A 19,445-nucleotide genomic window follows, 5' to 3' on the forward strand; every position below is an offset into this window, starting at 1 on the left:
ACTAGTGTTAAAGATTTGTGAATGATTAAGAGACCTAAGGTATTTTTGCATGTCTGTTATATTGCACAAGATATTTAAATGACATAATTGTGTGTTAGTGCAAATAACGGTATAACGGAATAGTGTGAATTAAGTAATTACATATCCTAAGAATTGAATGCCTAATGTAATGTATAAAATAATTGAAATGTCACAAGTATGTGTTAGCAGTGAATAATTTGTTAATCTACTACAGTATGAATAATCAGATAGTGTGAATTGATCTAATTTGTTCACATCAGGTGAATTTGTGAATTAATGTGTATGGTGGCATAATCACAAATAGCCATATTGCTTGTAATAATTTAATGTTAGTCTATAAGTATTTTAGTTTAGTACTTGAATTGTACCATGTTTAGAAACTTAATAAACCTTTTGTTCAATGATAAAAGAGTTGTCTGATGTTGCTAATCCAATGCACCGCTTAAAATCATCGTACCTAATCATGCGGGAAAATTTAATGTTGAGGAAAGAGATTAAGAGTCACGACTGCAATAATATTTAAATACTAAGAGATATATTCGAGATTGACTTTCTCCCTATTTATGACAACATAAATGGTGCAGTTGATAACCACTTGAAAATATTGTACTTAGTCACGCGGAAAATTTAAGTTCAGATTCGAGTTAAGTATCACGACTGCAATAGTTACACTTTAAGATATATTTGAGTTCTTTCTCCTTGTTTGTGTATGTAATATCCTAAACTAATTATCCCAAAAGGCGCAGTATAAATACAAATATTAGGGGTACTACGGGGAGCAATAACTTAGATATTGATATAAGTTTTGGTAAAATCTCGGGCATAGAAGTTAGAAGAATATAGATAAAAGGAATTTGTAAGATTAGAGTAGAAATCGTAAATTGGGACACAACACTAGTTTGAACACTGTCTTGTATAGAGCTAATTTAGTGTTCTGACCAATTTCTCTCTTATTCCATATGAATTTATTAAATTGACTTCCTGCCATACCATCTTTGTTGATTCCGTTGTCTATTTCTATATTTAATTTACCATCTTCACTAAAAATCGCTTCTAAGTAGCTGAAATGTTTTACTTGTTCCACAAGTTCCCCGTTTACTACGCATTTGACATTTTCAACAATTCTACCTATTTTTATTATCTTTGTCTTTTTAATGCTCACCTTCATGCCATATCTATTACAACAGTCATTCAATTTAGTCAGGGAATCTTGCAAACTTGTAGCAGATTTATTTAGAATTATAGCATTGTCCGCATAAAGCAAAGAGCTGACATTGACTTCTCCAATTCTGATTTCATGTTTAATACCACTTTCCTTCATAATGTGATCCATATAGATAATGAATAACAGAGGGGATAATGTACATTCTGTTCTCACACCAGATTTAACATTAAACCATCTTCCTGTACTTCCTTCAACTCTAATTGCTGACTTACAACTCAAATAAAGACTAAGTATTGCTTGATATAATGCCCCATTGACATCATATAACTGTAGCGTATTGAACAGCTTCTCTCTTGGCACCTTGTCATATGCCTTTTCCAGATCGACAAAACTTAAATACAGATCTTTGTTATATTCCCATTCTTTCTCGACTATTTGTTGTTAAGTGAAGATCTGATCCTGACAGCCTGTATTTGGCCTGAATCCAGCTTGTTCTTCACAAAGCTTTTCTTCCACAATTCTTCTCAATCGTTTCTCAAGCATGCTTGCATAGATCCTGCTAGGAACACTCAGTAAGGTCTATAATTCTCACATTCAGTTTTATTTCCCTTTTTATATATGGGTGCTATAAGAACTCTACTCCAATCATCAGGAATTCGTCCCTGTGTTCAGGCTTTCTGAACTATGCAGTGCAGCCACTGTAAGACTTTTATACCACCATATTTCAGCATTTCTGGTCGAATATCATACTCCTGCTGCCTTTCCATATTTCAAGCCTTTGATTGCTTTTTCTACTTCAAATATGGATATGCATTCCTGACTGTATGGCTGTTGATGTTTTACCACTGTGCTATCACTGCTTGTTTCATTTAGCAATTTTTCGAAGTAATTACTCCATACTTCAAGAATATCTTTTTCTCCCATTTTCATGTCACCTTTATCATCTCGTCCATTTTTAAGCTTCTTCAACAACCTCCAGAATATCTTACCACTTTCTTGATATTTTATTACTAAATAGTTTAGGGAAATAGCAACGTAGACTAGGATATACATTAAAATAACTTTTTAATACAAATCCAATATTTCAGCAACGTCACGTTGCCATTTTCAATAGGAACTTGTGAGTGAGACATGTGCACACAGGCACAGCAAACAGTAAATGAGGACGAAGCAGGAAGCTATTCTTTCTCCTAAAGTCCTACTGGTGCCCCCTAGCGGGCAATGTTGGTATTCTTGGGCGACTGGGTTGAGGTCTTCTGATGTAGGTTTCCCAAATTTGAGGCAGTCTCATGCACCCAAATTTGTTGAGGTTAGGATTGTTTCTTAGGGCTAAGGATGATTCCATGAAAAGGCTTTCGTATTTGTATTTACTATGGTGAATGATCTTGGCTTTCTTCCACCGTATTCTATGGTGGGTATCCAGAGTATGTTCTGCAAGACCCTTTTTGCAATACACAATGTTTCACAATACACGACAAAAGGTTGACTACCGTTTTGGTAGGGAGTTGCGGTTTTGAGCTGGCATTCTTCTTTATTAAATTTTCAAATTTTTTGATGTGTCGATCTCGTACTTTTTTAAATTCTTTCTCCGCTGCAGAGCACGAGATGTCATGCAAAATAGACCACATTTCGTGGCTTAAGGTGCTTGAAAGGTCATCTTCGAGTGCCTGGATAGCTGAGTTAGCATCACTCAGGAAACGGAAAGTAGTAGCGATTTGTTCCCTGTGCAACGCTTAGCTGGCACGATGTTATCGTGCCAGCCAAGCGTCGGCTACACCATTACAGCCACTCGGGTCTTGCAGACCATGCTCTGGATACCTGCCATAGAATATGGTGGAAGAAAGCCACGATCATTCACCATAGTAAATACAAGTACGAAAGGCTTTTCATGGAATCAGCCTCAGCCCTAAGAAACAATCCTAACCTCAACAAATTTGGCTGCATGAGGCTTCCTTAAATTTGGGAAACCTACATCAGAAGACCTCAGCCCAGTCGCCCAAGAATACCATCATTGCCCGCTAGGGGGGCACCAGTAGGACTTTAGGAGAAAGAATAGCTTCCTGATTCGTCCTCATTTACTGTTTTCTGTGCCTGCTTGCACGTGTCTTGCTCACAAGTTCCTGTTGAAAATGGCTACGTGACGTTGCCAAAATATTGAATTTGTATTAAAAAGTTATTTTAATATATATCCTAGTCTACTGTTAGATCCTGAATGCAGAGCTTTACAAGCAAATTCTTCATTCAGGATTTAACATAATAAACTACTACTTATTAAGGAGATATCTGCACATCAACTAATAATTATAAAGTGTTGTTTTATGTTTTGTAATAATGTATAGTCCATGTGTGCGATATAGTGAGAGTTATTGTTAGGTTATTTGTAATTCCCAAGTAAGCTGTCTAGTACCTTGCGAAATTCTGAGAAAAGTTTATAATATTAATCCGGAATAATCGCGTATAATTGGTATGAGTCGAGCGTAGTGATGGAGGCTATACCTATGCGGAAATATGATGTCAGAGCGCCTTCCTAGAATAATGTAACTGGACAGGTTAGCGAGAGTGTAGGATCACCCAAGGGGCATGAACGATGGGGTTCATGGGTGAAAACCGCATTGAATAGAGGGTGCCCGAATAGGGCGAATAAAAGACGAAGCACACCGTTTTAAGGTGCCTTTTGACCTTTTTGATCTTCGAGTGCCGGATTCGAGTTTTAGTGGGTGTTTGTCGGAGGATTCGTGAGAGAGCGGTGGGTCGGCTACGGTAATGACAGACGGCAGGTTCTTTTCTTGAGAATGCTTGAAGATTTTCAAGCGGAGCTGATCGCGATATGACGGCCTATGTGGAATCGAGCCTTAGCAGAATGTCCCATTGGAGAAAGTTTCCTGCGGAGCGGTAGACAGCACGCAGCAGTCGGAAATGATTAGAAGAAAAAGCGTAGTACATCGCCAGGCGCAAAGACAGCCGAAGAATATGCAGTACGGTAATCCAGACCTACATGAGATGGCAGCATGAAATTTGAAAGGATCCGGTAATGTAAGAGTTTTCTTTCTATGTTAAAATATGTTTAGAAGAACAAGAAATTTGTGTGTGTTGTAACTAAAGTGCACTAGTAGAGAACTTTTAGTGAGAATTTGACTGAATTAATTAAGCCCTTGTGGAGCAAAGAAGAGTTGTTAAATAGGCAGTGATTTGTGAATGGCTAGACTTGCTTAGATAAAATTTAGAATTAAGGTAATCATTGATAGAGTATTAATGAAAGTGTTAAATAAGTATTCTGTGAGTAACTTGTGAAGGGAATTATATAGTAGTAGTAGTACTTTGCTTAAAACTAATCTTATCCTTTCATAATCGAAGGATTTAACTTGCTCTGATTCATTGTGCTTTAGTATTACTCTTAACTTAGAGTGAATTTTGATCCATTGAGTATTTAAGCTTACATAACTGTAAATGTTTTGTGTTTTCCAATAAACATGTTTTGTACCTTATACCTGAGTTATGCCTGATTACGAATTCAAACCACCACTTATGAAATTGAACCTTTTTGGCGGGAAGGAAATTAGATATAATTGTTTAAGTGAGATTCGGTCTACGACTGCTAACTGAATCTGCACGGCGCCAGCGTGAGATAAATTGTTGTGTGTATCCTTTTAAATTTTGAATTATTTCCCTGAACAAGAGTCTCTTCTGTTATAGGATATTGGCTGGCGCAGCAAAAATATAAATTTTTCCAATATCCAAAGAGGAAATAAATCTGAATTAGTATTTTAGGAGCACGACAATAGATTAGAAGGAGAGTTATTATAGAGATAGAATAAGATATAATATAGAGAGATAGCGACATAACAATAGAGTAGCCGGTAGGACTTTGATTGTACACAGTTTTGAGTAAGCAAAAGGATAGATTCTAGAGACAGTAAATTAATGTATAATAAGATTAAACTTACAATTTGCGAAATAACATATGAAAGAAAGGATATAACAATAACACAGCCGACGAATTACAGATATAACACTACGTTGTTATTTCCCTAAACTATTTAGTAATATTTTCTATGTTCTTGCCAAAGTCCTCCCATGACCTTTGTTTAGCTAGCTTTATACAGTGTTTAGCTTTCTTACATTTGTCTCTATATTCTCTAAGTGCAAAAGCTGACGTATTTGCCAGTAACTTTTAATATGCTTTCTTCTTTTCCTTCACTGCCTCTTTAACTTCCTGTGTCCACCATGGAGTTCTGAATTTTTTATCAGGGTTGTCTTCAAGGCTTGCCACTGAATCTCCAAGGTTTGGTTCAAATTCTTTCATTTTTTTTTTTCAATAATCCTTGTGTATTTTAGTCTACAGTTCACATCTGAGAGCTGCTCAACTTTTATTCGCTTTAAAACTTTCTTATATGTCATTCTTTTCAATATGAAATTCAATTTAATCCTTCTCAAGGCTAAATAGTGATCATTCCTAATTTCAAATTATCTGTACACTCTGGTGTCCTTCACCAGGAAGAAAACATCACTATCAACAATAACATAGTCAATGAGACTTTTCTTATTCCTTGCCTCTTCTCTGCATGTGAATTTGTGCACATTTTTATGTTGAAACATGGTGTTAGTAATAACCAGTCCATGTCTTGAACAGAAATCCAACAGGTATTTGCCATTATTATTAGCTTTGCTCTTTTTTTTCAAATTTTCTCAAAATATTTTTGTATGTCTACAATCATTTCCTACTCTGCTATTTAGATCCCCAACAAGGACCAACTTTTCCTTTTTCATTATTGTTTTTTCATTTTCCTTTTTCATTTCAGTTGCTTTCTCTAAAACATCAAAAAATTCCTCCACTTCTACCTTAGTAGAACCTTCTGTGGGACCACAGGCACAAATAAGTCTCATTGTCTAATTACCCATTCTGATATATGCCCACATCATTCCACTTGAGACTGCCTGCTATTCAAGAAGATTAGTCTCGTATTTTGTGTTGAATACTATGGCTACTCCTTCTTTTCCTTGATTGTCATTGCCTGAATATAACATTTTGTATTTATTGCTCAGAAAGATCTCACCAGTTTTTGTCTTTTTTGTTTCAGTCATCCCTATTATGTCAATCTGGTACTTATCTAATTCCTCAGCTAGCTCCATTTCTTTGCCATTCAGGTTTCTTATGTTGATATTACCAATCTTGAAATCTGGTGATGTTGAGTTGGGGTGTGCTTTCAGATTTGTTCCAGTACCTGACTTTTCACTGTTTGCCCTGGTTGCCTGGCAAAAACAATGGGAGGCCTTGTTTAACCGGGCGACGCCCTAGCTGGCATGAAATTTTGTCATGTTGTACCATCATTTTGTATATTGGTTTAAGCCAATAAGAATACAATTTGGTCTGCTAAATCCCAAATTTCCAGCCCATTCTCGTTGTTCAGAAAACCAGGTGACCAAATCTGGGCACAATAGTCCACATGTAGCCTAATCAAAGCCTTATACAATGGAACAAAAATCTCCCTACTTCTACAAGTCGGTCTTCTGCATCATTCCCAGAAGCCTTTGTGTTGTCTTCACAATTTTGGCTATGTGTCCCCTAAACTTCAGATCCGTATCTGCTATCACCTCCAGATCTCTTATTTCCTCCACCTCCAACAATATATCCTCACCAAGCATAAATTCTGCATCCCATCTTTGTTTTCCAAATTTTAAAACCTTACATATTGCAACATTAAACTCACATCCCCATTCCCGTGCCCAATTACTCTAATTATTCAAGTCTTTCTTGTAAGGTCACAACATCTCTACTCTTCATGGTTTGTCCCAACTTTGTATCATCTGCAAACAACTGAATATTTCCATCCAAATCTTCACCAATATCATTAATATACAAGTTAAACAGTAATGGCCCTAAAACAGACCCCTGAGACACACCACTAGTGACTTTCCTTTTCCTGGATATAGCTTCCCCATACACAACTTGTTGATACCTATCAGATAACCAGTCTCCAATCTGGTATCCAACCCCACCCGCTCTAGTTTGGCTATCAATTTATCATACAGTAATCTATCAAAAGCCTTTGCGAAATCTAAGTATGTTACTCTGTATTCTTCTCCTCTGTCCAAGGAAGCAGTCACCTTATTGTAATAAGTAAGTAGATTACTAAAACATGACCTCCCTTTATCAAATCCATGCTATCCATCAATGATAATACCATTGTTGTCAACCCAATTCTGGATCCTAGTTCTCACAAGCTTCTCCAACAACTTAACTGCAACACCTAACACACAGATAGGCCTATAGTTTGATGCTTGAGTTCTATCACCTCCTTTATGAAGTGGCACAATCTTGCCCTCCTTCCACTCCTTAGGAATTTGACCCAGTGCAAGACCCATATTTAAAAAATATGACAAGGCCAGTGTCAACTCACTCCCTGGCACATTGCTTCAGAATACGTGGTGATATATTATCAAGTTCCACAGCCTTATTTATATCTAGTTTTCTCAACTTCCCATACACCTCTTGCTCACTTATAGTCAATCTCTTCTGCCCATCATCAACTGCTTTCAGTCTCTCCATGAAGTCACATTCACAAGATTGAAAGACCTTTATGAAAACTGCTCACTTAGTATCTCCACCACACCTTCTGCAACAGCTGTCTTTATACCATTTTCTCCAATCACTGTCCTCCTTCCATAGTCATTCTTTCTTTTGCTTGCTGCATATCGCCTTAGAACTCTTTTTGATTCTTATAGATATCTATCCTTATTTATAATCAATGATATTTAATCATAATTTACATGATTATCTTATTTTTAGAAACATATATATGATTAGTAATATCCTTTTAATACATGGGATAATTTTTATATCTAATTTCTTTTACAGAGTTTTCTGGGCAACATGAATTGGGCAGTTTTAGGAGTCGATGAAGCCCATCGCTTGAAAAATGATGATTCTTTATTGTATCGATCTCTTATTGATTTTGATACTAATCATCGACTACTTATAACAGGAACACCTCTGCAAAATTCCTTAAGAGAGCTTTGGGCATTGCTTCATTTTATCATGCCTAATAAGTAAGTATAGCAGACTTGAATGGATATGTTTCTGTTTTAGCATAATCAATTTTTATTTAATAGATCATATTAATATAATAATTATGCATGGGGTTTCTTCTGTTGGAATCTTTACTTCATCATTAATATCAACTTAAGACATGATGGCTTAACCATATAGTTTTTTTTATAGTTTAATAATTTACGTAAACAGTTTAATAATTTAAGGAAAAAATGAAGAATTTAGTACAAAACACTTATATTTCACGATGATTATCTCATTGCATCATCAGAGTGAACACACACACACACAGCAATGAGCAGTTACATGAAGCAAGAATGAAAATGTCAACAAACATCATTATCAAGTGCATTCTTTCTGCTGCCCTGAATCTAGTGGTATGACACTATTAAGAAGCTAATGAACAACTTAAAAACAGCCTGTGGAGTGCAGTACTGACAAAGTAACAGGAAAAGTAAAAAACACACACACAGATATATATATACAGGGTGTTCGGGATAAATTTGACAGTTTCGTAAGGAAAAAGAAAATCTTCTTTGTATCTATTAAATTTAATGAATTGACAAAAAAACATTACAGGCAGAGTTAATTACAATACTATCAACAAGATTTACTCAAAATAACCACCATTAGCATCGATCACAGCTTCAATTCTGCTTCGGAACCTCGAACAAGCTGATGCTACAGTCTCCCTGGGAAGGGCCGCAAAAACTGTTTTAATTTTATCCATTAACTGGGCTTTTGTATTACTGGAAGTGCGATTGGTGTCTTTTTCAACTGCGCCCCATACAAAATAATCCATGGGGTTAAGGTCTGGGGAGTTTGGAGGCCAAACATTTGGACTGGTGAAGTCGTAGAAATTTTCAGACAACCATTTTTGACTTTTCCCAGAGGTGTGGCAAGGGGCCGAATCCTGCTGCCATACATACGGCCTACCATTGGCTACCCTTGTTATCCAGGGCTTGACTACAGTTAGCAACTCCACGAACAAAGCCCGAATTCCAATGCCAGGGTTCTTCAACACCTGTTCCTGCAGATTTGCGAGGAATTCTGCTGTACGAACGCAATCAGATCGTCTGCTAGGGATCTTTCTTCTTGCTACATCCTCGTAGTCACCATTGCAAGTCTCTAGTTCATGCCTGATTGTTTTTACTGTATTCAGGGAGCATTGGGCAGCAGTCGTAATATCCTTATTTTGATGGCGGGCACGAATCATCATGATACAAGTTATTCTCTTCCATGATTCAGGTGGGTTCCAGCTATCCATCCTTTCTGACATCTTGTATATGAATGAAGAAGGGTCCAAACTTTTAAATGAAGAGAAGTGTGTGTTAATACATGTAACTTACGGAAAAATATAATTAATTATAAATATGTCAAATTTATCCCGAACACCCTGTATATGTGTGTGTGGTGTGTGTGTCATCAGTTTCTTGATATCTATCCTCAGTGGATGTTCAGGCTCCTTTGATTTCTCAATATTTTTTCAATTCTGGTTGCATAAATCTTCTCTGGAATAATTACTATAGATCGTATATAATTCTCACATTAATTGAGCATTTCTGGTCAAATATCATCTACTCTAACTGCCTTCCACATTTCATGTTTTTGTTGGCTTTTTCTACTTCCTGTATTGATATGTACTCCCTTTTGCATTTCTCTTGAAAATTTTCTACTATGATTATGAAGATTGGAGGCGTGAACAGATGGCATCAATGGCAATATCACATTAAAAATGAGGATATTAGGAAAGAACTTGACATTGTCAGCATCCAGGAATGCGTTAGCAGAGCTAATCTCAGATGTTAGGGTCACTTAAACAGAATGGGCGAAGAAAGATTGATTAGCAAAACAAGTGTTCTCTGCCAGGTTGGCATGAAACCGACCCAGAGGAAGACCAAGATATAGTTGAATTGATATGGTACAAAGTGCCTTAGACGATAGAAATATATGATCTGATAATGTTGGAGTCTTGACAAGTAACGTTATTCCAGAAATTTGGGAGATTTTAGACAGGATCACAGACCACTCTGCCAAGCACTTATTACTGAAAAACAAAGAAAAATTAATAATGAAATTTCAAGCCCTACAACAACTGTAAAGCACAAGATCATCAAGATGCCACAACGAAAGGAACAGCCAATCACAAACCGACATCACAAGGAGCAACCAATCACCCGCAAATGAAGTTAGGAGCAACCAACCACCATCGGACCACAGCTTAGTTATCAACCAATCAAACCACAATCTCATCCAAGGTGAACTCTCACTGCTAAAGAAAGGTTTGAACTATGCATTTCCCCGAGATCAGTGAACAAACTTGACATCGTTTATCATATCGAGAGAGGTTTAAGATTCCTCCCCACCAATCTAGCTGATAAAATACGAATGAAACATCGTGTATACTAAATTCAAACAAAAAACTAAGCAGCAACTTAAACAAAACTGAAAATCTGGCCGTTAAATCCTTAAAAAATAACTAAGAGATTATAATCACAAAAGCAGATAAAGGTAATGCCACTGTCCTTTTAGACCGTACAACATACATTGAAAAAATGAGCCGTTTGATATCGGACCACAACACCTACCAAATGGTAAACTACAACCCCACAAAACGTAACAAAAAGAAAACAACTGAATTAATTAAATCCGTCCACACATGGCCTGAAGAAACAACAAAAAAAATTAATACCTCAAAATACACAAAGCAGGCACACCACTATGTCCGATTGTTGAAGGAATTGACAGCCCAAATTATCACTTAGCCAAGAAACTAGTGGCCACACTCAAGGAATTGGTAGGTCAGTCCCCTTCCTACATAAAAAATACACAACATTTCATAAATAAAATTTAAAACATTACACTCATCGACGAAGATTTATTAGTCAGCTTTGACATAACTTCCCTTTTCACCAATGTCCCAATCAATGACACTGTCTTGCTCTTAAAGAACATATTTCCACACGACATCACGGCCCTCTTTGCCCATATACTCAGCTCCGGATATTTCGTGTGGCAAAACAATTTTTACCTTCAACAAGAAGGTACAGCCATGGGCTCACCCCCCCCCAATAGCTATCTTTTATATAGAAGACTTTGAGCAATGTACTCTAGAGACAGCTTGCCCAAAATTTGGCTCTGATACGTCGATGATATTTTCACCATTTGGTCCCACAGCCGCAAAGCTTTAAATACATTCCTTAGCCACCTAAACAAACAACACAAACGTATCCAATTCACCATTGAAATGGAAAAAAAAACAACTCTCTTCCGTTCCTAGACACACTTATCACACGTCTTCCCTCTGGCTGTCTCTCCGCCTCAGTTTACCACAAACCTACACACACAGGCCAATACATACACAAAAATTCTTACCACCACCCAACACAAAAACTAGGTGTCATAAGCACCCTTAAACACAGAGCTCTAGCTATTTGTTCTAATGAACAGGCTCTAAACCAGGAATACAAGATCATCAACCAAACATTTATAAAAAATGGATACAGTAAAAAAACTATTCACAAGGTCCTCCATAAAGTTACCAGTAAGAACAAAAAAGATTTCAGGAATGTTATTGCCATTCCTTATGTTAGAGGCATTTCTGAAAGAATAGACAGAACACTACGCAAATACAACATTAAAACCACCTTTAAACCCCCAAACAAGTTAAGACACCTACTCAGTTCTTCTAAAGATCCTCTTCCACGCCTAGCCCACCCAGGGGTATACAAAATACAATGCACATGTAACATACCATACATAGGGGAAAGAGGGCGAACTATCCCAATTAGACAAGACGAACACAAACAACACATTAAATACCTTCATTTTGGAAAAACTAGCCTTTCTGACCACGCACACCAAACATACCACAGAATTGATTGGAAAAATACAAAGTCTCTACACTGCACCAAAACCTGGTTTCAGGGGAAATTTAAAGAGTCATGTGAAATGCTCAAACATAACCCAAATCTCAACAAAAATGATGGCCTAACCATTCCAAGAATGTGAAGAACCCATCTACAACCTGTATAACAACCTAAACTAGCCGAAGAAAAATCCCACTACAAGAAGACAACCTGGTGAAGTGTTTGTAACATTCAACAGCAACTGAAGGAAATCATCAGAACTGTACAAATCCAGAAGAATATTAATACATGAGGACTTTAGCAGTTTATTGTAGTTGTATTTTTTTTATTATTATTATTTCTTCTTTTATTTATTTATTTATGTTTTTTTTATCACTAGAGGTCAGGCTAGGAAAAAGGATTAATTAACTACTTAGATTTAGTTTACCAGTATACAGAGCTAGAGCATGTAGCTTGGTTCCTTATACACTTGTATCCTTCTGATGATGACCTCGATACAGGGGTTGAAACGTCAAGTTTTATTTTATTAGTAATTAATAAAATAATATTTTCAGCACGTGTGTTTTTGTGTCCCTAAATTTATAAATATGAATGCTGATCACTGTGTAAACCTAAAAGGGAAAAAAAAAAAAAAAAAGTATCCATAATAAGGTAAACTATAAAAACAAGGTAAACCCCTAGAAAACCAACAGGAGGAGACTTGTGGAGATTTTTTGGACAGGATGAAAGGCAACAAAAATGTTCAGTGGTTTAAAGCAAGGATATTTTTTTTTTTTTTTTTTTTTTTTTTTTTTTTTTTTTTTTTTTTTTTGCTTTAAGGAAATATTGATCATTTTTTCTTATCTTACACTAACTACTAAGAGTGCATTTTTTTTTAGATATTTTTATTGTTTAATTGCTGTTACATTTTTGCACTGAAGATGCCTGTGAAACCTAGGTGAAAATATGATAAATAAACATCAAGATTCCCACAAGTTTTCTGTTATCGCATTTTATTCTCAGTATGCCAACTCATGGTATTCCAGTCTTAAGGCAAGATATTGGCAACAGTAATCAAGAAGATAGGCAATTCTAAAAATTTTAAAGATTCGATTATAAAACATATGATAAATGACCATATTGCTGTTTTGAGTTTTCTGGTTGCTAAAATCAAAAAATGAACAAATGTAATTAAAAACAGTAAACAAAAACAGAAGTAAAAAGGATGATAGCTCTGATATGACCAAACAACTTGTCTTTTGATAAATACAGTATGAGAGGGGTTATGGAAGGATTACTTGAAGAAACGATAGTGAAAAGTGAGAAAGTGAAAATAATTAGTATGTTACCATGATTTACCATGATATGATAGAACTAAATCAAGAAGGGCTATAGCAAATGATTCAGTTCATGGGCTATATAGAAAACAATTTATTACTGTTTTAAAGCTGTTTAATTCCACATTCAGATGGTTGATAGAACAATTTTATTTAGATCTTGATTAGTACTTTTTTCTGTTCTGAAGAAGTGTACTCTAAGGTAACATAAAACTTTTTCTTTTAAAGTTACACACTGATCAGCATTCATTTTGATAAAATTATGGAGACTGTTACCACATTAAGAATAATTATGTTAATTTCCCGATGTTACAATCTTCATATTAAGATCATCACCTGGGGTATGTGTATATATACACATATATACAGAGGCAAGCTACATTACAATTCAGAGACTATGCCAAAGTGACACTAATTAATTCATTATTCTACTGGCCTGACCTCCAGCATGACAAAAACAAAAAAAACATCAAAGCTATATCCTACTTTTACACGGTCCGAAAACAAGGTCATATTACATTTTGATACAGAATTGCAGTGGCTTAGTCAATAATTTAACATAAGTGTTTAACATAAGATTACTACAATCCTAATTATAATTTTTAAGGACCTCTTAGAGCAAAAGGTTATGTGGGGATAATATGTGCCATCCATATTCTCATCATCATCATCAAATTCCTTGTACCCTCAAGGGATGTACAGGATATGATAGTACTACATGAAAAATTTACATCATTACCAACTTCCTATCTAAAATTTTCCTCCAAATCAGTCTGTTACTTGTCAAGACTCCAACAGATTTTTAAACCATCATATTTGTTGAGATTAGGATGGTCGATTTGAATTTCACAGGCAATCTTAAATTTGGTCTCATAAGTTCAAAAAACCTTAGTCCACTGGGCAAAATTAATTTGCTCAGATATATGCACTCAACACAGAATTCACCTACATGAAAAACACTTTTTTGGCCAATGACCACACTTCCCACCAAATACAGATAATTTTAACATTATGCACCCACACCAATTTCCTGTGTCCCCCCCCCAAAAAAAAGCGATCACAACAAATTTATTACCACTCCTTATATTCGTGGTATCTCAGAAAAAATGGTCAAGATATATCAAAAAAAGCACAATCTTGTGACCACCTATAAACCACACAAAAAAAGCTAGCAGCCCTTATCCACTATCCCAAAGACCACCTACAACCTCTGGAGTTTACCAGGTATCCTCTAACGTTTCCTACTGTGGACAAACAGGTAGAATAGCCAACACCCATATATCAGAGCACAAAGATTACATCTGATTCCACTACTACAGCCATTCAGGATTGGTAGACTATGCCCTGGAGAAATACCTGGTGAAGGATCCATTAGAAAAAAGCCACCTTATTCCACTGTTAAATCTTGAATGAAAGAGAATTTAGAATGTATTACCTTTCATTCAGATCTAACAAGTATCTAAATATCTAAATTCTCAATGTAATACTTGTATATTAATAAAAAGAAATTGAATGTAAATGAAATGATAATAACATCCTTGATTTGAAATTTACTGAATATTGTATTGTCAAATGTCTTAAGAAAAAAAAAAAGGGAGGGGAGGGAAAGCAATTAAGGAATATGTGAAGTATGTGTTAGTATGCGAACATTAGGCTAAAATCCCAGACAAAATAAGAAGATTAAATCATGACCTGAGGCCATCACGTATGCAAAGGTCTACGTTGTGTGGGGAGATCTCCCGTGGACAAGATCGAGAAAACTTCGGAACAGAGTGCAGAGGAATTGAGGTGACGTGTGAAGGTCATCGAGGGAGTATATAGTTTTTGGCGATACAAAAAACAAGGCTTTCGGTTTTTTCCTCGGATCTGTTCCAGTCGTTCCTAGAGAAAGGAAGTTCCAGTGAGGTCGGGGTTAGCTGAATGAGAGCGGCTATGCAGCCAAGTAGAAAGCCAATGTGCGTATAAGTCTCGGCATAGCAGAAGGTCAGCGTAGGCCGAGATGGAAAGATGGAACCTTGTGGACCAACATCAGCAGCAGTACTTCGTGAACATCGTAGGCAATAAATCGTGATCGTATTCGTATATCTGCCTTCCAGAAGCAAGAACGTAAGGAACTTATCAGCCAGGTAACCTTGTCGAAAAGGTACCAGTTGAAGAAAACGTGAGCCGTATAATTCCAATCGATGATTGCAAGTATAAGCCAGTGAGATCCCGACACCTCGGTAAAGTAAGGACTTTTCAAAATTTTGTATACAAGGAAAGTTAGATTGTGACAGTAAAAGGGACTAATTAGAATTGTGATTTATTAAGTGTTGTAGGACTTTAGGAGTTGAACCATGAATAGGGAATGATTGATCTAAGTCAGAAAATTTGGAAAAGTGCAGTGTGAAAATATTTTAGTTTGTCATTGTCGGGTAGTTCTTGAACCATTAATTGTGTGAAAATAATCTTGGAGTGTTAAGTAATTAGAAGGCCATCCCATTTTAATAGTATTAGATAACATTTCATGTTGTAAGGGAACTAGGATGTCCATGTTACGTCGAGTTATCTTATTTTGCCATTCATACCGACATTAGTTAAGTTAGTGACTATGAAGATAATTGTAACTTGCTTTATTAGTAATGAATAAATTTTTTCTTGTCAACCAAATAACTTGCCTGATCACTAATCTCAATGCACCACTCATAAAGAGAACCTATGCGTAAAATTATTGGGGATAGTCACGACTGCAGTGCAAAATAAGAATATATTAGATTATTGTGTTTGGAAATAGAGAAGGAAAGGATACAGGATAGTGCCATACTACGTGTTTGCTCCTAGATAAAGAAATTTCTCTTATCTGTAGAATTTTGGTGCCGCAGCGAAAACAAATAAATTTTCTGAAATTTGAAACTGGGCTAACACTAGTATTCTAACAAAGAAAATTGCTCTAGCCAGAGGTATTTCCTTTGTCTATCGAGTTTTGCACACGTGGGCAATACACTTATAGCGGCCAAGGGTTAGAGGTAATAATAAGGGTAGAGTCTGTAAGAATTGTATAGGACAAAATTTTAGAGTTGAGGAAATAACAAGTAAAAAATAAAAATAATACACCATAGCCCAAGATTTAAGGAAAGGATATAAGATCATAGAGGAGTAAACACAATCAACAAAATAAATTTATACTCATTATACATATATAGAAATTTTACACCACGAAAGTGCACATTCCTGCACAAGTTCAACCTCATTCGATTATAATCATACAACACGCGAAAGTTCTGGCAGAAAATGGAACATTCAGTACATCATAAACACTGTTTCTAATTGTAAATATGGATAAAAAGGTGTAGGGCTGACCACCTTATCCTGTGAACAGTTTGAGGTCCGATGATTAATAAACCTCGACACCGTAAGGTAAAAAGAGGGTAAAAGGAAGATGAGAAGCAAATTCAAGAGGCTTTTCCTCAAATCAGTTGCAGCTCTCACCAACTATCTTAACCTAAAACAAATATGGTTGTATCAGATTGATTGTTGTATCTCACTGATTTTTTTTTATTTTTTATCCCATCTTTGTTACTGAAGTGTGCATGTGTGTAATACAAGTGTATTGATCCGTGATTATACTGATTTGACTTCAGTGACATATAGGATAATAAGTAAATAATTTTACTTATTAACAATAAAATATGTTGTTAATTTTTGTAACAAATTTACGATGCTGGGAATCAACATGTAAGCCAGATGCCTTTTCAGTCAGTTCTGTGTATCTAGAGCAGTGGTTCCCAACCTATTTCTTTCATAGAGCACGTTCTAAAATACCGGGAGGGCGACGGGCACCATCCATTTTTTCAAGCAAATTTTTTGAATTCTTTTGTTAAATGAATATATACAAAGTTTACATTATAATCAAATGTTTTATTACTTAAACGTTTACATTATATAAAAATTTAAATCTATGTATGTAAGTTAGTGTGATCTTTGGCATTGCATTTCATTAGCCAGTGCTTCATAATTCTGGAATATCATCAGAATATGATGATATTCCAGTTCTTGACCAATCATCAAGATGCTCATCAGTGAGTCGTGATCTATATTTTGATTTTATGATATTCATGGTTGAAAACAATGATTCGCAAAGGTAGGTGGAACCGAAAAACGATTTTATCTTGTATGCTGCTCTTTTTAAGAATGGAAACTTTTTTCTATCCACTAGATTCCAGATGTTTTCATCTGTTATATGGGATTTCAGCATAATGCCATTCTGAAGATCCAAAATTTCTAGCTCCAGTTCTTCAGCATTTACTTGAACAGACTTTGCAATGCATGCAGCTATTTCCATTAAATATAATGGAAATAGCTGCATGAATTGTTGTGTGATTATTTCAAACTATACGGCATACAGTTGAACAGCGGCGGGCACACACAAATTGGTCGACTGGCGCCATGGTGCCCGCGGGCATAGGGTTGGGAACGCCTGATCTAGAGCATGATCAGAAAGGATAGATTTACCATTGTTATTACATTTCATGTTTGTTTATGTGTTCCTTTTCTGGATAGGAATTGTGCATCTAATTTCACCTATATAAGACAGGTGACATGTGCATTGAATATGGTATACTCCATGGTTGGGCAGGGAAGAATTGGGTCCTTTGAGGAGTTGAATAAACTCTTTAATTTTACAAGAGGTTTAAAGGCGGCATTAAGATTATATTTGTGTAGTATTCTGTTTATTTTATCTGATATCCTTTTAATGTATGGAATGGTTACAGTTTTATTGTAATCTAGTTTATTTTTATTATTAGATGAAGTCTTGTGAAGAATTTTGTTGATAGTATTTTTGCTGTAGCCATTTTTTAGGAAAGTATTGCTGATAATTTTTAATTCATGCTTAAGTGCTTGCTCATTGGAGCAATAAACCCTGTTCTGACACCTTGTTTTTGTGTTGGGTAGTGGTAAGAGTTTGTATTGTCCAGCTATGTGTAGGCTTATGGTAAACAGTGAAGGAAAGACTCCCAGAAGGAAGACTTGATAAGTGTATCCAGAAATGGGAAGGTGTTGTAACTTTCACTTTCAGTTGTAAATTATATGCACTTGTGTTGTTTGTTCAAGTAGCTGTGGAAGGTGACAAAAATCTAGTGGCCATGGGGCCAGTTAACAAAAACATTGTCAATGTACCTAAGCCAGTCTGGTTTATGAAGTAATGGAATCTACAGCACGTTGCTTGAAAGCTTCCATATAAAATAAAATAAAAACGCACAATACCCAGAACATGTAGTATGTGGGCAAAGATGGTCATGATATCAGGCTGAAATTTGTCCTAATTGTATCATTGATTGAGAGATTTGTGAAAAGGGCAGATACATTAAAACTGACTAATAAATTACTTTTGTTAAGTGTGATGTTTTAAATTTTGTTTACAGTGTTGTGTGTTTTTTATATAAGAGGAGGAATGTCCTACCAACTCCTTGAATGTTAACACAAGTTTCTTGGCTAGGTGGTAATTGGAGCTGTTAATAGTTCACCTATCAGCTGAAGCAGTAGTTCTCTGTATGAATCTTGGGTAGACCATAAATTTTCAGGACGCAAGCATGAGATGGAAGTTGTTTTTAAACTGTGTCTGAGAGGGCCAGGAAGTGACTGAATTATTTAATTCTGTGGATTTCTTTTTAATCCAATTAGTTAGTTTATACTTCACAATTATGTGTTGTTGTCAGTGGTTAATCGATTCATTTTTTGAAGATAAAGTATATGCATATATATACAGGGTGTTCGGGATAAATTTGACAGTTTCGTAAGGAAAAAGAAAATCTTCTTTGTATCTATTAAATTTAATGAATTGACAAAAAAACATTACAGGCAGAGTTAATTACAATACTATCAACAAGATTTACTCAAAATAACCACCATTAGCATCGATCACAGCTTCAATTCTGCTTCGGAACCTCGAACAAGCTGATGCTACAGTCTCCCTGGGAAGGGCCGCAAAAACTGTTTTAATTTTATCCATTAACTGGGCTTTTGTATTACTGGAAGTGCGATTGGTG

General features: G+C 35.8%; 1 protein-coding gene across 2 annotated transcripts in view; it reads left to right on the forward strand.

The window, feature by feature from the left end:
• The window catches only part of Chd1 (chromodomain-helicase-DNA-binding protein 1), a 557,090-nt gene that overhangs the window by 194,611 nt on the left and 343,034 nt on the right, over positions 1-19,445 (forward strand). For both annotated transcript variants that reach the window (XM_090402402.1, XM_090402403.1), the window contains exon 14: positions 8,043-8,233. In XM_090402402.1, coding sequence (XP_090258528.1) covers positions 8,043-8,233 — 191 coding nt within the window. The remainder of the gene's footprint in view (positions 1-8,042; positions 8,234-19,445) is intronic.

The sequence above is a fragment of the Typopeltis vanoorti genome, chromosome 13 (assembly GCF_054136105.1).
Source record: "Typopeltis vanoorti isolate ZY-2024b chromosome 13, IOZ_Tvanoo_1.0, whole genome shotgun sequence".
Classification (NCBI taxonomy): domain Eukaryota; kingdom Metazoa; phylum Arthropoda; class Arachnida; order Uropygi; family Thelyphonidae; genus Typopeltis; species Typopeltis vanoorti.